Consider the following 21,959-nt stretch of genomic DNA (forward strand, 5'->3'; position numbering starts at 1 on the left):
GCGTTGAGGAAGAATAGGCAGAGACATGCAGGGGAGGCAGGACCACCATCCTCAGCCCTGGAAACCCTGCTCTGGAACTCTGCCAAAGGAGATGCCCAATCAGAGTGGCTGTTCAGCACACCATGCACTAGGAGGTACATCCCCCAAGTCCCTTGGGCACAACCCCCTGGTCAGCCTTCCCACATTGCTGAGATAATCCCTTTGGGACCCCCCCAACCCCCGCATCTGGGACAGGCAGTGCTCTGACATTTACTAGAGCCGAGGTGAACCTGGGCTTAAGGCACCAGCTAGAGCCAAAAAGTAGGCAGCAACCTAGCAGTAAAAGTTTGCTAAACAGATATATCCAATAAAAAACAAAATTAGCTGTATAGAGAAAATTGGAATAAATAACTAATCCTTCTATGCAAAGATACAGACATATGCACACAAGAAACAATAGAAAACAGGGAACCATGATCTCCCTAAAAGGACAAAGCAAAAATCTAGTGACTGACCCTAACGAGGCAGCAGTTTGTCAGTTCTCTAACCAAGAATACAAAATAACCGTTTCACAGAAACTCAGTGAGCTCCAAGATAACACAGGGAAGCAATTCAGAAATTTACTGAAGACATTTGACAAAGAGATTGAAATAAAAAAAAAAATCATACTGAATGCTTGGACTGAAAAATGCATTTGCTGAACTGAAGAACTCTTTAGAGACTCCGACAGCAGAATGAACCAAGCCGAGGAATGAATCAGGGAGCTTGAAGACCAGCTATTTGAAAATGCAGACAAGGAGAAAAAAGAAAAAAGAACAAGAAGAAAAGAAGACCACATACAAGCCAGAAAATTACCTCACAAAAGACCACATCAAGAATTATTGGCGCCCAAGGGGAAGCTGAGCAAGAGCAAGGGGTTGAAAGCTCATTTGAAGAAATAATAACAGAAAACTTCCCAAAACTTGAGAAAGATATAAACATCCAGGTACAGAAAGGTATTAGAACACCTAATAGATTCAACCTAATTAAGATGACCCCAAAGGCATATAATAATCAAACTCTCAAAGGTTAAGGACAAAGAGAGAATCCTAAAAGTGGCAGGAGATAAGAAGCAAATGACACATAAAGGAGCTCCAATGCGTTTGGCTATAGACTTCTTAACAGAAACTGTACAGGCCAGGAAGGAGTGGAATGATATTTTCAAAGTGCTCAAAGAAAAAAAACAGCAATCCAAGAATATTGTACCCAGGAAGATTATCATTCAAATATGAAGTAGAGATAAAGCCTCTCAGACAAACAAAAGCTGAGAGAATTCACTGCCACCGGACTCCTCTTGCAAGAAATGCTGAAGGGATTTCTGCAGTTGGAAAGAGAAAAATTAACGTACCACATGCACACAAAAAACTTTTCAAGGTATAAAACCCTCTGGGTAAAATTAGGTACAAGGACAAACCCAGAATACCCTAATACTGAAATCGTGGTGTGCAATCCACTCGTAACTCTCGTATGAAGCCCAAAAGACAAGTCTATCAAAAACAACAAAGCTACTATAGCAGCCCACTAGGGGACAAGTAATATAGTAATATAAAAATATATAAATTGAGACAAAAGTCCAATTAGGGGGAGATCCAATTAAAGTGTAGAATTTTTTTTTTTGCCTTTGTTTCTATTCTTTTATTTGTGATCTAAGATAAGTTGTCATCTCTTTACAATAACTTCTTAAATTTATAAGATGTTTTTTGTAAGCCTCATGGTAACCACAGTGCAAAAATCTGTAATAGATTCACTAAAAATAAAAAGCAACAAACTAAAATATATTACCAGAGATAATCATTTAACCACAAAGGAAGCCAGTAAAAGAGGAAGAACGGAGAAGCACAGTCTCAAAACAACCAGAAAACAAGCAACAAAACGCCACTGAGTTCTTGCTCACCCACCAATCACACTGAATGTAAATGGTCTCAGTTCTCCGATTAAAAGGCAAAGAGTGGCTGATGGATAAAGAAACAAGACATCATTATATGCTGCCTTCACAAAACCCACTTTACTTACAAAGACACACATGGACTGAAAGTCAAGGGGTGGAAAAAGATGTTCTATGTAACTGGAAATCGAACAAGAATGAGAGTGGCTATTCTTATAGTAGATAAAATAGACTACAAATCAAAGACTCTAAAAAAAGACAAAGAGAGTCATTATATAATGATTCAGCAAGAGGATATAACAATTATAAATATCTATGCATCCAACACCAGCGTTCCCAACTATATAATGCAAACATTAATAGATCTAGAGGGAGAGATAGATTGCAACACAAGAATAATAACAGGGGACTTTAACCTCCCACTCTCAGTAATGGGCAGATCACCCAGAAAGAACATCAACACAGAAACATGGTAGTTAAACTACACGCTAGCCCTAATAGGCATAATTGGCATTTACAGAACGTTTCACCCGACTGCTGCAGAATAAACATTGTTCTCATCAGCACACAGAACATTTTCCAGAATAGACCGTATCTTAGGCCACAAAACAATTCTCAATCAATTCAGAAATGTAGAAATCATATCAAGTATCTTTTCCGACCATAATAAAACTAGAAATCAATAACAAGAGAAACCTCAGAAAATGCACAAACAAGTGGAAATGAACATGCTCTGGTTGACCAATGGGAAGAAATTAAGAAGAAAATTTAAAAATTTCTTGAAACAAATGAAAGGGGAAAATACAATATACGAAATCTATGGGATAAAACAAAAGCAATACTAAGAGCGAATTTTATAGCAATAAATGGCTATAACAGAGAAGTAGAAAGCCTTCAAATAAACAAACTAGTGATGCACCTTAAAAAACTAAACCCCAAATTAGTAGAAGGAACGTGATAAAGATCAGAGCAGAAATAAATTGAGACTGAAAAAATACAGAAGATCAATGAAAAAAAAGTTGGTTTTTTGAAAGATAAAATTGACACAGCTTTAGCTAGACTAAGGAAAAAAAGAGAAAAGGAAAAAAAGAGAAATAAATAAAATCAGAATGAAAAAGGAGACATAACAACTGAGACCTCAGAAATACAAAGAATCATTAAAGACTATTATGAATAACTATATGCCAACAAATTAGAAAACTTAGGAGAAATAAATAAATTCCTGACACATATAACCTATCGAGATTGAACCATGTATAAATAGAAAACCTCAACAAACCAATAACAAGTAATGAGATAAAAGCAGTAATAAAAATTCTCCCATCAAAAAAAAGCCTTAGGACCTGATAGAGTCACTGGTAAAATCTACCAAATGTATAAAGAAGAACTAATACCAATACTATTTAAGTTCTTCAAAAAGTTGAAGAGGAGAGAATACTTCCAAACCCATTCTACAAGGCCAGCATTACTCTGATATCAAAACCAAAGTCACAACAAAAAGAGAAAACTACAGGTCCAAATCACTGATGAACACAGATGCAAACATCCTCAACAAAATACAAGCAAACTGAATTCAACAGCACATTAAAAAGATAATTTATCATGATCAAGTGGGATTCATCCCAGGGATGCAAGGATGGTTAAACAAATCCATAAACATGATATGTCACATTAACAGCATCAAGAACAAAAACCGTATAATTATTTCAATAGATGCCAAAAAAGCATTTGATAAAATTTAACATCCATTTGTTATAAAAACTCTTATCAAAATGGATATAGAATGAACATATCTCAACACAATAAAGGCCGTCTATGACAAACCCATTGCTAACACATACGGAATGAGGAAGGAGTGAAGGCTTTTCCTCTAAAGACTGGAAAGAGACAAGGGTGCTCATACTTGGCAATTCTAATTGCTCTTATTTAACATAACCCTGATAGTCCTGGCCAGTGCTAGGCAAGAGAATGAAAGGGCATCCAAATTGGAAAGGAAGAAGTCAAGTTAGCCTTGTTCACAGATGACATGATCTTATATTTAGAAAAATCTAAAGATTCCACCGAAAAGCTGTTAGAACTGATAAATTCAGTAAAGTTGCAGGATACAAAATCAACACACAAAAAGCAGTAGCATTTCTATACACCAGCAATGATCTAGCGAAATAGAAATCAAGAAAGCAGTACCATTTATAATAGGTACAAAAATATATAATACCTTGGAATCAATCTAATCACAGTGAAAGATCTATACAAGGAAAACTATAAAACTCTGATGAAAGAAAGGGAAGAGGACACACAAAAAAGTAGATATTCTGTGCTCATGGATTGGAAGAATATTTTCTTGCCTTTAGCTGTTTAAGTTTCCCTAAGTCTAGAGATAACATCTCTATTATGAGCATAACATAAACATTTTTCATAAATGCAGAGAAAGTTAGAGAAATATAAACAGAACATTGCCTTTTTTTTAGCTGTCAAGATTTTAATATTTGATGATATTGAAAGATGGTTTCCACATTTTTTAGATCTTATTTTAACAGCTAAATGTTAAATCTAAATATTTAAATGTAATGATACTGTGGTTAGATAAATAGCAGGGTCTTTTCTTTGCAGGCATTCATATGAAATGTTGGTGAATGAAATCGTATGATACTTGGGGTTTGCGCTAGTACAGGAGAAGGGTAGATATGAAACAGAATTGGCCTTGGGCCAATGGTTATTAAATCAGAGTGATGGGAACATGGGGATTCATCATGCTCTTTTTTTTTTTTTTCGGCATATTATGGGATTATGGGGGTACAAAAGTTTAGGTTATGTATATTGCCCTTGCCCCGCCCCGCCAAATCAGAGCTTCAAGTGTGTCTGTCCCCTAGATGATGCGCATCGCACTCATTATGTATGTATACACCCATCCCCTCCCCCCCCACATCTGCCCAACACCCGATTAATGTTATTCCTAAATGTGCTCTTAGGTGATGATCAGTGAAACCAATTTGATGGTGAGTACAAGAACATTGCCTTATAATACAAAACAATCATTCTTACCTGACAAAAAGAGAGAAAAAGGAAAGTCTTTATGCACCACTTCTCCAAGAAGAGGTGACATAATTCAACCTATTTCAAGCCACTTAGGGGTAGAGATTTTAAACAGTAGCTGCCTAGTACTTAGAGCAACTTGTACTTGTTAGAAGCTAATTATTCCTTTTCTCACTCTTGATTCCAGACTACTAGAGTACAATAGGGAAACCACAGTAACTTACTGTTTCACAGTACCCCTCTGGGAGTAGCATGGGAAGATTAGGCAGATTCTATTGCACTTAATTCTCCAAACATTACAGTAGACGCAGGATCACAATATTGATATGTCAGTCTTGAGCAAAGGATGCCATACATGAATACAGCCAAACTGAGCTAAGTCAAAGCTGTGAGGGTGACAAGCAACTGAAGTTACAGGGAGACTTAATATACCTAGAATGGGTTTGTTTTCACACCATGATTTTTTTTTCAATTTGAGTACATGTGCTGCTTATTAATGAATATTGATCTATTAAACTGTAAATACATAAAAACGTTACTCCCTTTATCTTCTGAATGAATGCATGCTGAATTTAATTCATAGTGATCTAAGCTTCACATAAAAATATGAGAAAATTCTAAAGATATATTTTACTCCTCAAGGCTACCTGTATTCTCACATCATCAGATTTTTACCATGACTCTGTGGTTGGCTGACTACATTCTCCTCTTTGTAAAGAAGAGGCGATGCCACTTCAGGGAGCATGATTGAAGAGGTAAGACTACAGATAGCCACACTTTTAAATGTAGTTTTGTGAACCAAAAAAATGTGGATGTGCATGGAAGGGTGCTGAGGTTCTGTGTTTCTATTTTTATTTCTTCTTTCAGTAGTCGTAGTCTGCCCTGATGCCACCAGGGCACAGCCTCAGTAAAGAACTACTGAGTCTCCTTGTCCTCTGCTTATTTTGACTGCCACAAAAGGAGAATAAAACAAATCACCATTGTCAAAACATCCCTAATAAGTTTATATCTATATCTATTTATCTACCTGTATATTGTCTACCTATCTGCTATCTATCTAGTTATCTAAATATTTATGTCTATATCTATGCATATAATAATAAATCAAGGGGTCTATAAACTGCTAAAATATATTGCTCTAAGAAGTATACAGTACAAAAAGTAAACCCACAGTGTAGTTAAGTTACATTGAACACATTCCATATATATTTGATGTAAAGTAATTACCTTTGTCAATGCCTATATATTTTTTTCTGTTACACAAAAAGAACAACCACTACCAACCAAACAGGGAAGAATAAAATATTGAGACCATATAAGTAAATTATTTGTGGTAATTGATAAGGCATTTCAAGCCCTTCACTTTGCTGGAAATTAATATTAGTGAGATAAATCACTATTCCAATCAGTTACTGGATCTATTTTATTATATAAATCAACATTGTCCTTCAATGAGTCTTTGGCAATGTTTTAAGATATTTCAATGTATTCTAATGTTTTTTGTTGGATGCATATAAAATTATTTCTGAAATTATGCTTCAGTCTAAATCTTAGCTCTCCCTTCAGAGAAATGTTTCCTTGAAACTATTTCATGAAACAACAGTCTTTTTTTTTTTTTTTTTGAGACAGAGTCTCGCTCTGTTGCCCAGGCTAGAGTGCCGTGGTGTCAGCCTAGCTCACAGCAACCTCTAACTCCTGGGCTCAAGCAATCCTTCTGCCTCAACCTCCTGAGTAGCTGGGATTACAGGCATGCGCCACCATGCCCGGCTAATTTTTTCTATATATTTTTAACTGTCCAGATCATTTCTTTCTATTTTTAGTAGAGACGGGGTCTCGCTCTTGCTCAGGCTGGTCTCAAACTCCTGTCCTTGAGCGATCCTCCCGCCTCGGCCTCCCAGAGTGCTAGGATTACAGCGCCCGGCCAACAACAGTCTTTTATTTTCTGGAATTATAGGCCAAACCCTTGCCAAAAACCAAAATTATCATTACATTTTTTTCCAACCTATTCCCATATTATTAAATTAACATATTCACTTTTTTTTTGCTTAGATATTTGATGGTTTTTACTTAGTTTTTTAAGCAGATATCAGTATTTACATATATATTTATACTTTTAAATAAAAGTAACCTTATATTACAAGCCTATTTTCCAATTATTCCTCATCACAGGAAGGGGCAATGTTCACGTGTGGCTGCTGGCATTTGTGGAGGGAAGTAAAAGTGTGGGAAATACGTCTCCTCTTTCTGGTTCTTGAAATGGCCAAACCAGTCACCCTTGCTTTTCTCAACCCTCTCATCCTTATTCTAGTATGTATTTTCTCATGTAAATAATACAGAAAGATAATAACTAACTCTTAAATACAGGTAGTCATGCTGGCTATAAGAGAATTCATTTAAAATACAAAATGCAATTGCTTTCAGTAAGCGATGAAAATCATTCGGCTGCTTTGCCTTGCAGAACAGATCTTTAACCATTATTTTCCACGGATCAAATTGCATTAGTCTAGGTTTGAAACCCTGGCGAGTAAATGCTGCAATAAAAATACCTACATTATTTCAGTTTTCTTGCAACAGAAATATTTCTTTTTGTCAAATGTCCCGTTGCTAACATGAGCAAAAGCTAAATATGAAAGGAAAACATATTTTGAATGCCTAACTATGCTGAGGGTCATACTTGGTCATTCCTTCACCAGCTATTTGTTGGATGCTTATTACATTCAAGCCCGTGGTGCTCAACAAATGTTGGATGAGTAAATGTTTTCAGCTGTGTGTGTTTCAGCCTTATTTTTCTTAGTTTCTTGCTTCCTCCAGTATTGGCCAGCTGCTAGTCAATTGCTTATAGCCGAATATTTTATTTGAAGGATAAGATTATTCATTTTAAAACAAAAGGGAAGGAAAAGGAAGGCAACTGAGGAAACTAGGGTGTCTGCTGTTGTTCATCAAACACCTGCTATCTACTAATTTGATTCATCTGGCAAGCCATGCCCATGCTAGTTAATTGACCATTCATCATTAGAAAAAAATATAAAAGCAAAGTATTTACACCTGGCCCCTTCTAGCCTGCACCCTTTCCAAATGGTTTCTATGTCAAGGCTTTGGCTAAACCTTAAAACTTGCGTGAGTAGGTTTATGTAGCATTTCATTACAGAGCCTGAAGTCAGCCTCCTGCACTGATATTTAATCCTTTCAAGGAAAAAAGATGCTAAGAAAGAAATCCTTTGTAAAACACAGCATGAAACAGACCTCAGCATTAGCATTTAGCTTCTGATAATGTGCTCTGTATGATGTGTTAGTCAAGTTCTTGTGCCAAATTGGGTCCTTAGCCCTCACAGTAATTTTTGAAATAATTTTTACCAAGAGTGTACAAAATGATAGCTTTTTAAAAGCCACTGTAAATCTCAGAGCTCCCATGGTGGCCAGTGACAGCTGATAAATGGAATTGGAGAAAAACAAGGAATGCAAATACAAGGCAATTTGCATGACTCAGCCCACCCAAGGAAGCTAAGGGAGGCGCCACTTTACTGTTTTAAAATCACTTGCCTTGCAAACTGTAGATTTCTCCAACGCTGTTCTGACGAGTGATGTGATGCCAGTATGCACTACGAGGAAGAGATATTGATTTGGATAATGTCATTGGTTCAGTCAAGCTTGTCTGAAGCTAAAAGAAAAAGAAAATGTATTTTAGGCTTTATTTAAAATATTAAACCAAAATCTGCTCTTTTAAATGTCGAGGGTTGAATGTGAATGACATGATAGAATCTGTCATTAGACACCTGCATAATCCTCTGTTTAAGGACAACTTTTTAAAAAGCAAAATCATTACTCAAAAATAGGAAATTGTAAACAATTTAATCCAAGTCATTAATTAAGAAGAGAACATTAAGATGGTACAACTGATTCCAAGGAGAATGCAAATGGCTTAAAGCCAACCAGGAATACTGGCAAATACCCAGGCACTAATCAATTGCATTCCTTCAGACAAATTTATTTGCATTTCTATGGACGAGAATTATGTGCATTACTCAGCTTTCAACAATTTACAGAATTGTAAAATAACTCAAAAAATGAAAGTGCAGGCCCGGTCAGAAACAGATATCCCAGAAAGGTGCCAAACACAGGATACTCATTAATCTTTTTTACCCATTTCAGTCTCTTAAAATTTTTCCTGACATCTCCTGACACCCTTACCCAATGATCTATATTCTCCAGTAGATCTGTTTGCTTGCTCCTGTGATAGGACTTGTATATACTGAAAAAGTGTTTTCTCTGAGAAGCTCTTTGATAAAATTGTGCATTTTCTTATTTGAAACATATATTTTAAGTTTAGCTGAGGAGACCCACGTGGTATCACATCACTTGCTCAGGCAGATGATTAGTTCAAAGAACAAAAATAGTTTGCATTGCATTTTCAAGAAATAAACTTATTTTTATTGCTAGACAACAGGGTTCAAGAAACATACAGAGGTGGTTTTATTTGGTCTTAGTGCACATTTCTCTGACACAATGTGAGAAAGCATTTACTTTTTGACAGACAACGGACAATCCTCTAATTAATAAAATCTCACATTTTTCCCTTATTTAATGCCTGACTCTTAGCAAAACTGGGAATTGGAAAGATTGTCTCTGTCAGATCTAGCCTTCGAGTTCCTGTCTGCTCCCTGTGGTGTGCATTTTCCTACTGTGCCCCCAGAACCCCAATTTCTCCACACGTCCCACACTTCTGCATCCAGCACTGGATTTGACTCTCACCAGCCCTCGTAGAAGATGCTCTCAGGAAAGTACCGGATATGGTTTAACAGGTCGTTTAAATCCACATAAAACTAAGAGGTTTTTACACTTTAATGGAAAGTATAGTCAAAGAGCTTGAATATATTTATCTGATTTTACTTTTTAGTAGTGAAGCATCTCTAGAAGTGCTATGTCTTGTCACAAAAGTGCCATACTCATCATTTGAGGTTAGGAGTTTGAGACCAGCCTGGGCAACATAGCAAGACTTTGTTTCTAAAAAAAAAAAAAAAAAAAAAAAAAAAAACATAGGGCGTGGTGGTGCACACCTGTAGTCCTAGCTACTCGGGAAGCTGAGCTGGGAGGATCACTTGGACCCAGGAGTTGGAGGTTGCAGTGAGCTGTGATCTTGCCACTGCGCTCCATTCTGGGTTGGCAGAGTGAGATCCTGTCTCAAAACAAACAAACAAACAAAAAAAGTTGCCACACTCAGTATATTTAAAAAATCTGGCATTGTTGAAGGTATCTTTTCTTTTGCTTTTTTTTTTTTTTTAATAAAGAAGATGACTCAGCCCCAAATAGTAACATTGCAACCAACCTATATTTTTCAAAATTTGGTATTGATATATTTCAAAGTTTTCTTCCGTGTTGCCAAAGTAGGTATATTGTCCACATCCACATGTGGGGAGGGTGTGTGGGTGTTGGGGGTGCAAAGGAGAAGACAAATTTCTGACTTGTCACAGAGCTGCACTTTCAGAATCTTCGGGGTGCTTGTTAACAATGCGCATTTCCAGTTGGGATGGGGAACCTGCAACTGAATCCAAATTTCACAGAACAAATCCCTTTATTAAAGTCTGAAGTCCGTCACCCACTACTGTAAGGCAATAGAGGCAAGGATTGTTGTATGAAAGTGTTATTGGGGGAAAAGGAAGGGCTTTTGCCTTTAGAGCCAATTTCCTATATGAGACATAAACTTAATTAAACACACAAATCTTCAATTCATGTCAGCAATACCCATTAATAACATCAATTAATCCATAAATTCAATCTCATATGAATCACAGTTCTGTCTACTGTCTATTCTTTTTTCTACTATATTATAATTTGTTTATTACTTAGCATACAATAGATTGTCAGTGATAAATTCATCTTTCCGAAATTTGATGAAAGTGCTTTTCCTTTCACTTTTTTTATTCTGGGAAACATTTTTCTTCCCAAAGGATCAGTCTTAAGCGTCATGGAAACACAGTAAACATATTTTGTTTGCTGGAAACCACCGGAGACGCTAATTTCCTCCGCGCAATTCCCATCTGAATCGCCTGTACTGTGTTTCACCTCATGCTTCTCTAGGTCTCACTCTCCATTGTTGTCAAGCTCTAGAATGCTTTTAACAATATTCTAGTTCTTCATTTGTTCCTTTGGTTCCTCTTTATTCTACTTCCATATTTAAATTGCTGAAAATGGAAAATTTCTCTTTAAAAACTTGATTATAGATTTTCTCAGGATCTTTGCCAAAGATACGAATCTTCCTCACTGTATCTCTGCTGTCTGAGTGTTCGCCTGGACACCGGAGCCTCCGTTCACCATTCGTACATCGAGTACTGCCGCGCACTGAATTGTGCTCCCCCCACAAACTCATAGGTTGAAGTGCCGTCCCCCAGTGTGACTGTATTTGGAGAGAGGGTCTTTAAAGAGGTTAATTAAAGTTAAAGAAGGACATGAAGCTGGAACCCTAATCAAACAGGACTGGTGTCCTTATAAGAAGAGGAGGAGACACCAGGGATGAATGTGTACAAAGAAAAGGCCCTTTAAAGACACTAGAAAGTGTCTGCAAGCTAAGGAGACAGGCCTCGGAGGAAACCAGTCCTGCCAGTATCTTGATCTTGGACTTCCAGAAGTCCAGGAACTACTAGAAAATAAGTTTCCGTTGTTTAAGCCTCCCAGTCTTTGGTATTTTGTTATGGCAGCCCTAGCAAACTGATGCAAGTATTCTGTGCCATGGGCACGATAAGAGACGTTGTAGAATCTGATTTATCTAGCAATTTTTAATATTGTTATGAACTTTAAGCAACGTATTATAAATTGGCCTTTTTGATCTGCACAATGACCAAGACAGTATGACAATATTTCAAGCATTTTTATTAGAGAATTTTATTGATTCTAATTTTAAACTCTTGATACAATTTCCTTTACTGAGAGGGTTTAACAAGAGAACATACATCCTTAACTATTTTTAACTAAAAATTATCCTTAATTAAATAAAATTATAATGCTTTAATTAAAAGCATTGTGATAAAAAATAAAGCTTAAAATGCTATAGTAATTTGTTTTTTTATTATTTTTTTCTTAATTCTTAGTAGATTCAACACAGCTCAAATAATTTCTTAATTGAAAGAACAATGCATCAATTTGGCCTAGAGGATTTTTTAGGACCATAAAATTGTGTATATATAAAAAAGGCAATTTATATTTATATTGCAAATAAATATCTATTACATTGTGAGATAATTTCTAAGCAATGACTGCATTTTAAAAAATTAAACATGATGGATACATGTCTTCAAGGTTCTTTTGTTCCTTCTTTGTGAGGATCTGCTGTGTGTGGATTTTTTTGGTAGCCTTAGTAAAAAATGTCTCTAGGAGCTAAAAATTCTGCAACCCCTTGTGCCAGGGCTCCCTCAGTATTGAACTACATACTCTTTCCTGCAGGCGACACTCCTCTGCTTCTCCTTTTGTGTAGGGTCAGGATTGGGAAAGGATGCTTCAGCATAGATGCAGAAATCAGCTAGACACAAGCAGTTCATTCAGTTCTTGATACTCTTCCCATGACTTTTTGCCATTTGGGGCTCTAGCCCTCTCTTGATCCCATTCTCTTGAAGCAGCAGTCAGTTCCCTGGGCTATGAGCAATGAATCAGAAACCACTTATTAAATATCTGGAAAGAGTCATGGTCACAGCTTAACCAAGTCCGGAGAGTAGTTCACACATCTGAGTTCTACTTGAGAGCTGCCTGCAACTGACACATCTCAAAAAGCCACAGCCCCCGAGAATGATGTAGGCCCAAAGTGTGCCATATGGAGATTAAGTTAATACTTTTATTTGAGTATGACACAGATTAAGATTATGCTGTCCTCCTACTGATGAGAAAGGAAAACCAAAAGAAAAGAACCTTATATTTAGAGCAGTGGTCCCCATCCTTTTTGGCACCAGGGATGGGTTTCATGGAAGACAATTTTTCCACAGACAGGGTGGGCGATGGTTTCAGGATGATTTAAGCGCATTACATTTATTGTGCAGTGAAACCTCTCTGCTAATGATAATCTGTATTTGCGGCTGCTCCCCTGTGCTGGCATCACTGCCTCAGCTCCACCACAGACCATCAGGCATCAGATTCTCATAAGGAGCGTGACCTAGATCCCTCACATGCACCATTTACAGTAGGGTTTGTGCTGCTATGAGAATCTAATGCCACTGCTGATCTGACAGGAAGCAGAGCTTATGTGGTGATGTGAGCGATGGGGAGCGGCCCGTAAATGCAGACGAAGCTTTGCTACCCTGCCTGCCACTCACCTGCTGTGTAGCCTGGTTCCTGGTACTCATCCGTGGCCAGGCGTTGGAGACCACAGATTTAGAAGACTCTTGTAAAGATATAATCAAGGGGATTGCTCTTGCTCTTTCCCATTTAGGCAATAATATTTTTTATTTGTAAACATTTGAGATTTACAGATGATATAAGACAGAGATTCCAACCTCCATCTCTCTCCTCCCCTAAACTTTGGAAGACTCTTTTGAACACATTTGGTTGAAAGGGTCGTTTTTTAGGAAACATTTCTTCCCGGGTTACTCTGGTTTTGCATTCTTGTGAGAACTTTGGCTCCTTACTATCTTTTCAAGTATGTTTCTGTAGCAAACAGGCTGAGAAGATATAGTATCTTCCTCCAGGGAAGATTTGTTTCTTGATCAGGACAATGCAGATGATGTCTTCTTCCCGGGCAAAGGCTGGGCAGCTCTGCTGGCAGCCACGTTATAAGATCCGATCTTCCCCAAACTCAGGTTCCTCAGCTGTGGCAATACGCAGCATCCACCCGGGCTGTACTCCATGGCCCCAGGGGACTTGGGGAACAGGGAAACTTCTGGGAACATGAAACTCATGATGCTCGCTGGTGCCATAGTAATAAAATCCCTTGTCTCTGCCCCAGGAGTTCTGTGTTTTCTCCCAGCTTCCTTGAAACTGTGGCAAGCAAGGGAGGTAGGGGTGGTAGCATCTTTCCCACCTTTGTTAATCTCTGAGTTGTCTCTGCTCTTCCTACACCTTGAATCCAAATTACCTTATTGAATTTCCTCTATTGAACTGTTTGGCATAGGCTTTATTTACTTAAGTGGACCCTGACTAATACAAGGAGCTATCTTGCTATGTCCCAAATTTATTCAATATATCCACATTGAAAGGCTTTAAAGTTATTTCTGCTCTTTTGATACTAAAACTAACAAATCCCAATACTAAAGAATTTTGAGAAAATAAAAAGAAAATTAGGTCAGTATTCCATCTAGGGATTTTGGCTTATATATGTATAAGTAGAATTATGAACATTGTTTCTCAAAGAGTCATTAATTCTCCTAAGGTTATTTGCTGTTTACATTTTTATAAAGAAGCATCAAATTCTCTTAGAAATAATTTTGCCTGTTTTTATAAGTTCTTTCAAACGTTGAATTTATGTAATTGCGTTTCACTTCAAATAGTTTTTCTATATTTTTACTTTTATCTTTTAGAGAGACTTGTATTTTTATTTATGCAAATAATATATATTTTTCAGTTTTTCTTATGTATTATATTTTGCTCTTGTTCTAACTAATTTCCACCTCCTATTTTTCTTAGATTGTTTTGTTGGTCTTTTATAACCTTCTTAAGTATTTGCAATATAATCTTATTGGTTTAATGAAAGCATTTGTTTCTGATAAGTAGAATAGAAATCATTCTTTCCTAAAATTATATAACTGTAGCTTTTTTCCTTTTTTATATAAAGTATTGGTTGTATATATTTTGTTAAGGTATTGCTTTTCTGTGCACATTTTATTATTAATTTTTACTTAATAATATATTGTAATTAGAGAACATGGACTGATTAGTTTCAAATCCTGAAGTGTATTTTTCATTTTTATCCAATATATAACCAATTTCTGTACATGTTTTATAAGTACTTAAAGAGATATTTGCATTGATGTAGAGTTTCTCTTTCTCTACACAGACATATACACATGCATGTAAACACTATTCACTCTGTATTTCCTTCTCTATATAAATTTGTTTAAATTTTTAATGTACTTTATCAAGATATGAAAGCATTAATTTTAAATGACTAATTAGCACTATTTCTGCCCATTTCCTCTTGTATATTTTTGTATTTTTTATTTTATTACAACTTGACAGTTTATAGTTGTATATATTTATGGGGTATGATTTATGAATATAATGTGAAAATTAAATCAAGCTAATTAACATAACCATCTCCTCAAATACTTATTTTTTGTGGTGAGAACATTTGAAATTTACTCTTAGCAATTTTGAAATGTACAATACACGATTATTAACTATATTTACCACAATAGAACGCCCCAAAACAAATTTCTCCAGTCTGAGATATTGTGCCCTTTGACCCTCATCTCTGTCTCCCCCACCCCCAGCCTCTGTAACCACATTTCTACTTTCTGCTCCTAAGAATTTGTTTTAGATTCCATCTGTAAGTGAAAACACGTGGTATATGTCTTTCTGTGCCTGGTTCATTTCACTCAGCATGTTCTCTAATTCCATCTATGCTGTTGCAAATGACAGGATTTTTTTCTTTTTTAAGGGTGAATAGTATTCCACTGTGCACATATTCCACATTTTCTTTGTCCATTCATCCACTGATGGGCACTTAGGTTGATTCCGTAACTTGACTATTGTGAAATATGTTGCAATGAATATAGGAGTGTAGACATCTCTTCAACTTACCAATTTCAAATCTCCTGGGTAAATACCCACAGTGGGATTTCTGGATAATATGATAGTATTATTTTTAATTTTTTGAGGAACCTCTATACTGTTTTCCATAATGGCTGTACTAATTTGCATTCCCACCAGCAGTGTACAAGGGTTCCCTTTTCTCCATGTCTTCACCAGTACTTGTTATTGTTCATCTTTTTGATAATAGCTATTCTGATGGTGTGAGAAGATATCCCATTGTGGTTTTAATTAGCATTCCCTAATGACCAGCAATGTAGAACATTTTTTCATGAACCTGTTGGCCATTGGTATGTCTTTTGGGAAATGTCTACTCATGTCCCTTGCCCATTTTTTATTTAAGTACTATTGTATACATTAAATGGTGTTTTATTTGACACATAAAGCTTCCTGTTTTATTGTTTTATAACTTAGATATGTTGTTAAACTCCACTTATAAAAGTTCTCCCCAGGCCCAAGATTCAACCTCATCTCCATCTTTTAGCTCCCACTCTTCCAAATAAATAGGTTAATAATCCCCTCTACTTTCTCCTAGGAAGTCTGGGCTGCTTTTTCAAGAAATAGTATTGTTCATCATCCATTAATATCTTTGTTTTATCTGCAGTTGGTCTAGTAGAAATCACTGGGTAGTTCCAACACATACATAATACCTCTTCCTTATTTTCAGCCCATTTCAAGTATTCTATATTTTTATATTATTTTAGTCATTTTATCTGGCATTTGATTCAGAAATCATTGATTTTATCTACTTAAAATCCTCATAAAATTCCTGGAAACTAGGAAAGGGATCCCTTTTTAAAATGAGAGGAGGCTGAGACTTTGAGACATTAATTGACGTTCCTAAGGCCTTATATCCTGTGGAAGGTTGAGACAAGAATCGTGATTGTCCTCTGTACTTCTGTGCTTTTTTTGACCATCGAGACATTCTGTGTAATGTCTTTCAAATAAACTTGCATCATAAATAGTATTAAATATTGCATTATTGTTGTGAAAAGATTGAAGATAGCTGCAAATTCTTTAAAAAGCTTGCATTCAGGAATAGTCTACATTTCCTGCCCTTAAATCTGGGCTGGCCGATGTTTGTTTGACCAGTAACACATGGTAGACAAGACATCACGTCTGCTGTGGGCATGACCTGTGAGACCTTTAAGGAGGTTCCTTCTTCCCTCCACTTGTGCTGAGTCACCATGTAAGTCTGACTACATGTAAGGCTGCCATGGAATGAGGACAGGCCATGTAGTTCAAGGCTTAAATCCTTCTTAGAGAATCTAGCAATTCTTTTACAGATGGAATATCAACATTCAGAAAAATTCAGGCATTTGCTCAAGGTAAAAATCTCAATTACAGAGACTCTTGTAGAAAATAGCTCTCTGGACTCTGAGTCCATTGCTCTTTAGACTCCCATGCTCATCTCTCCTGGGAAAAATGAGCTTCTTCCTCAATATGTTGCAATGTGGGACAACCCAGCCTTGTCCTTTGAGAGGACCTGAGCTTCAAACAGCAGGTGGGGCCTGACAACTGTTGGGATTTTTATGAAAACCTCTTCACGTTTTTACCAAAAGAATGATCTGTGTTACCTTTCTGCTTTTTGGATTTCTTCCTTTGCTGTTTTGAGGCTTTGCCTGCCCCTGTGATGAATATTAATGCTCATTTGTGTTCACTTACATTAAATTCATTTGTATGAAAAACTGTTAACTAAGTAATTTTCCTTTTGCTTTGTATCTCTCGAGTGATGGCCTAGAAATTTTAAAATTGGATTAGCAGTTGAGACACAAATCTATATACAACTGAGAGGGAAGAAATCTAGCAATTATGAATTGACATTTATGAGCCATTCTCTATGTGCCTGGCAACGTGCAAATTGGTTTCATATGTTATCCCATTGAATATTCACATAAATTGTCAACAAATATGCCATCTGAACTTTACAGACAAGGACAATGAGGCACAGAGGGATAATATAATTTGTTCATGGTGACACAGCCAGTGAGTGATGTCTCTGAGGCTTCAGGGCTCTGATGTTCTCTCTTCACCATGACTCACTGTAAAATAAGTTATTGGAGCGGATGAGATGAGAATTACACCAATTGGGTACATGTCACAGGACCAGGGCAGGAATGTGAGTGCCTCTTTCTCGTGTTTAAAACAGAACACCACAGTCTGTGTGGCAGAATCATGGGGTAGCTGAGCACATGAGTGGTGCTTTCAGCTAATCTGCTATCAAATATCGACTCTGCAGCTACCCAGTCAGGAAGGCATATAAGCTTTTAAAAAAATCAGTTTTTTCTTATCTACGTTAAGCGTTATGAATATTAAGTAACATGTGCTTTTAGAGTGAAAAATCATAGTGTTTGTCACATCCAAAGTGCTCGGTAAAGACTGCCGCAATGTTGTGACTACTGCATGGAAGAGGTGGCATAGACCAAAGGTATCTATGTGTATATGTGGTCAAGACACAGACATTTGCCCAAATTGGGCTACCAAAGGAATGGTAATGAAGACAGAGACATGTATTAAGCGATTAGGCTTAGATCTAAATATAAGTACAAACCCCCTAAATATGAACATGAGGAATAACTGGCCTATGTGGGCAGGTGGGGAGAGGTGGGAGACAGATGAGAGACAAGTGAGCAATGCTGTAGCAGGCATGTGTGTGCATGCGAGCACACGTGTACAATGTAAGCTAGGTAAGGAGAGTAACAGCTTTCTCTAGATGACGAGGAGAGTAAGAAATGCCTCCTGTTGCATATGCCAGCGTGATCTCTGGTATGACAGAAAAGAGGGTGAGCAAACATACTATAAATAAGAAGTTCTGCAAAAGTACAAGTGGCCAGAAAACATGCTAATGTGACATATGGAGTGTATGTCATTGTAAAAAAAAAAAAAAAAATATGCTGCTTCATAAGGAAAATGCTGCCTACAAATGTGCTTCCAGTTGAGAACATTGACTTTTATTTGTTCTTGGAAAAGGGCTTATGAAACTTGAAAACTGTGTGGGTACAGAGACGCCAGAGACCTTAAGCCAGCCACGCTTAAGGCACTGTTTGCATTTGTTAAAACAGTCCTTTGAAGTTTGAGGGTTTATGGGCAATTGCTTTCTCACAGACTGGGCTTAATTTTCAATAGGGGACATCTCATACTTAATCTTCCATTTTATTTAAGATAAATGGAAAAGAATTAGAAGATACCTTGCTGAGTTTGTATCAGGATAACAAATAAAATGTAACATTTACATATTCATTTAATGGAAGTTGCTAGATGTCATTTAATGGACTTTGCAGAATTTTGTTTTCATTAAACTTGAAAAAAATGGATGTTATTATTGTATATTTTAAATCATGTATTGACCAAAATACTTTCAGGAAGTATAAAAAATGCTGAGCATTGGACTAACACCAGAAATCATTATAAGCATCTAAATAAAAACTTTAACACCATTCTTATCTGCAATAAGTAATGCTTTTAAGAATGTACATATTCTTTTTTCTGAAGACTTTTTTAAATTTCAAAATATGATGGGGGTACATATATTTTTGGTTACATGGATCGCTTTTGTAGTGACTGAGACAAGGTTGTAAGTGTGCCCATCACCCACATAGTGTTCACTGTACCCGTTAGGTAGGTTTTCGCCTGTCTCCTCCTTTCCCCTCCCTCTGCTTCATTTCCATTGAGTTTTTCTTCCGTCTGTGCACATGTGTGCTCATCGGCTAGTTCTAATTAATAGTAAGTGCATGTGGTGTTTGTTTTTCCATTCATTAGATACTTCACTTAGGATAATGGTTTCCAGTTTCATCCAAATTGTTTCAAAAGGCATTAATTCATCCTTTTTTATGGCTGAGTAGTATCCTAAGGTATACATACACCACATTTTGTTAATTCATTCATGAATTGGTGGGCACTTGGGTTGATTCCACATCTTTGCAATTGTGAATTGTACTTAAATAAACATTCAAGTGCAGGTGTCTTTTGGATAAAATGACTTCTTTTCTTTGGGGTAAATAGTACGGGGATTGCTCCATAGAATGGTAGTTCTACTTTTAGTTCTCTGAGGAATCTCCATACTGTTTTCCATAAAGATTGTACTAATTTGCAGTTCCACCAACAGTGTATAAATGTTCCTTTCTCTCTACATCCATGCCAGCATCTATTGTTTTTGGAATTTTTAATAAAAGGTATTCTAACTGGGGTAAGATGATTTTAATTTGCATTTCCCTGATTAGTGACATTGAGAATTTTTTCATATGTTTCTTGGCCATTTGTGTATCTTCTTTTGAAAAGCTTCTGTTAATGTCTTTTGCCCACTTTTTAATAGGGTTGTTTGTCTCTTGATTTGCTTGAATTCTTCATAGATTCTGGTTATTGGTCCTTTATCAGAAGCATAGCTTGCGAATATTTTCTCCCATTCTATAGGTTGTCTGTTTGCTCTGTTGATTATTTCCTTAGCTGTGCAGAAGCTTTTTAATTTAGTCAAGTCCCATTTATTAACTTTTGTTGTTGCTGTGATTACCATTGGGGCCTTTTTCGTAAATTTTTTTGCCTAGGCCAATATCTAGAAGAGTTTTTCCAACATTTTCTTCTAGAATTCTTATGGTTTCATGCCTTACATTTAAATTTTTTATCCATCTTGAATTAATTTTTGTGAATGTTGAGATATATGGATACTGTTTTATTCTTCTGCATGTGGCTATCCAATTTTCCTGGCACCATTTATTGAATAGGACTTCTTTTCCCCAGTGTATAGTGTTGTCTGCTTTGTCAAAGATCAGTGGGGTGAATTTGGATGGTTTTATATCTGGGTTCTCTGTTCTGTTTCATTGGCCTATGGCTCTATTTTTGTGCCAATACTATACTGTTTTGGTTACTATAGCCCTGTACTATAGTTTGAAGTCTGGTAATATAATGCCTCCAAATTTGTTCTTTTTGCTTAAGATTGCTTTGGTTATTCAGGCTCTTTTCTGGTTCCAAACCTGGAAAAAAAAATCTAGATTTTTTTTCTAGATCTGTGAAATGTGATGGTATTTTGATGGAGATTTTATTGAATCTGTAAATCACTTTGGGTAGTATGGACATTTTAACAGTGTTGATTCTACCAATCCATGAGCATGATATATTTTTCCATTTGTTTGTGTCATTTGTGATTTCTTTCCTCAGTGTTTCATAGTTCTCTTTGTAGAGGTGTTAACTTCCTTGGTTAAGTATATTCCTAGGTATTTCATTTTCTTTGTAGCTATTGTCAATAGTATTGAACCTTTGATTTGACTCAGCTTGCCGATTTTTGGTGTGTAGGAGTGCTACTAATCTGTGTACATTCATTTTGTAACCTGAGACTTTGCTGAATTTATTTATTAATCCCAGTAGTCTCTTGGTGGAGTCTTTGGGGTTTTCTAGATATAAGATCATATCAGGCCAGGCATGGTGGCTCATGCCTGTAATCCTAGCACTCTGGGAGGCCAAGGTGGGCAGATCGTTTGAGCTCAGGAGTTCAAGAACAGCCTGAGCAAGAGCGAGACCCCGTCTCTACTAAAAAAAAAAAAAAAATAGAAATTAGCTGGACAACTAAAAACACATAGAAAAAATTAGCCAGGCATGGTGGTGCATGCCTGTAGTCAGTCCCAGCTACTTGGGAGGCTGAGGCAGTAGGATTGCAAGAGCCCAGGAGTTTGAGGTTGCTGTGAGCTAGACTCTGTCTCAAAAAAAAAAAAAAGATCATATCATCAGCAAAAATCAGTAGTTTGACCTCCTCTTTCCCAGTTTGGATACCCTTTATTTCTTTCTCTTGCCTGATTTCTCTGGCTAGGACTTCTAGCTTGTGAGTGCTTTGATGGCAGCCTAGGTTCTGGATGGATGCTTTGGTTATAGATATTCTTAATGTGCTGGCTTTCTCAGTTGCCAGTTGTTTGCAGGCTATAGCAGTGGTGAGCTATGTGTGGTCCGATTTCCTGTCTCTTGTTGATGATGGAGGGTAGAAGTCTTTGAAATCCTTTCTCTTTCCCCAGCCCTATGGTTTTCTCAACAGTGTGAATTGTATTGGCACATCCAGTTTAACCTCTGAGACAGTAGGTGGTGTTTGTGGGTTAGAATCATCCACACTCTGTATGAGTGAGTCAGTAAATGCTCTAAAGGGCTGTGCAATTTGATCCTCCTGTCAGTAGGTGGCACTTGCTAGAAGGAACAAGCTACAGTGTTATTTTTGGGACCTGTGACCAACTCTAGCCCCTCAGGAGAAGCACTCAAATGGCCCAAGTGGTGAGCAGGGCCCTTGAACTTCTAGGTGAGTCCTTATTCACCACCACAGCAG

At 36.9% G+C, this 21,959-nt stretch overlaps 1 protein-coding gene across 1 annotated transcript in view; it reads right to left on the reverse strand.

Moving 5' to 3' along the window:
* The window catches only part of DOK6 (docking protein 6), a 313,999-nt gene that overhangs the window by 60,943 nt on the left and 231,097 nt on the right, over nt 1-21,959 (reverse strand). The window contains exon 7 of the mRNA XM_069467878.1: nt 8,477-8,594. Coding sequence (XP_069323979.1) covers nt 8,477-8,594 — 118 coding nt within the window. The remainder of the gene's footprint in view (nt 1-8,476; nt 8,595-21,959) is intronic.

This window comes from Eulemur rufifrons, chromosome 5 (assembly GCF_041146395.1).
Source record: "Eulemur rufifrons isolate Redbay chromosome 5, OSU_ERuf_1, whole genome shotgun sequence".
Lineage (NCBI taxonomy): Eukaryota > Metazoa > Chordata > Mammalia > Primates > Lemuridae > Eulemur > Eulemur rufifrons.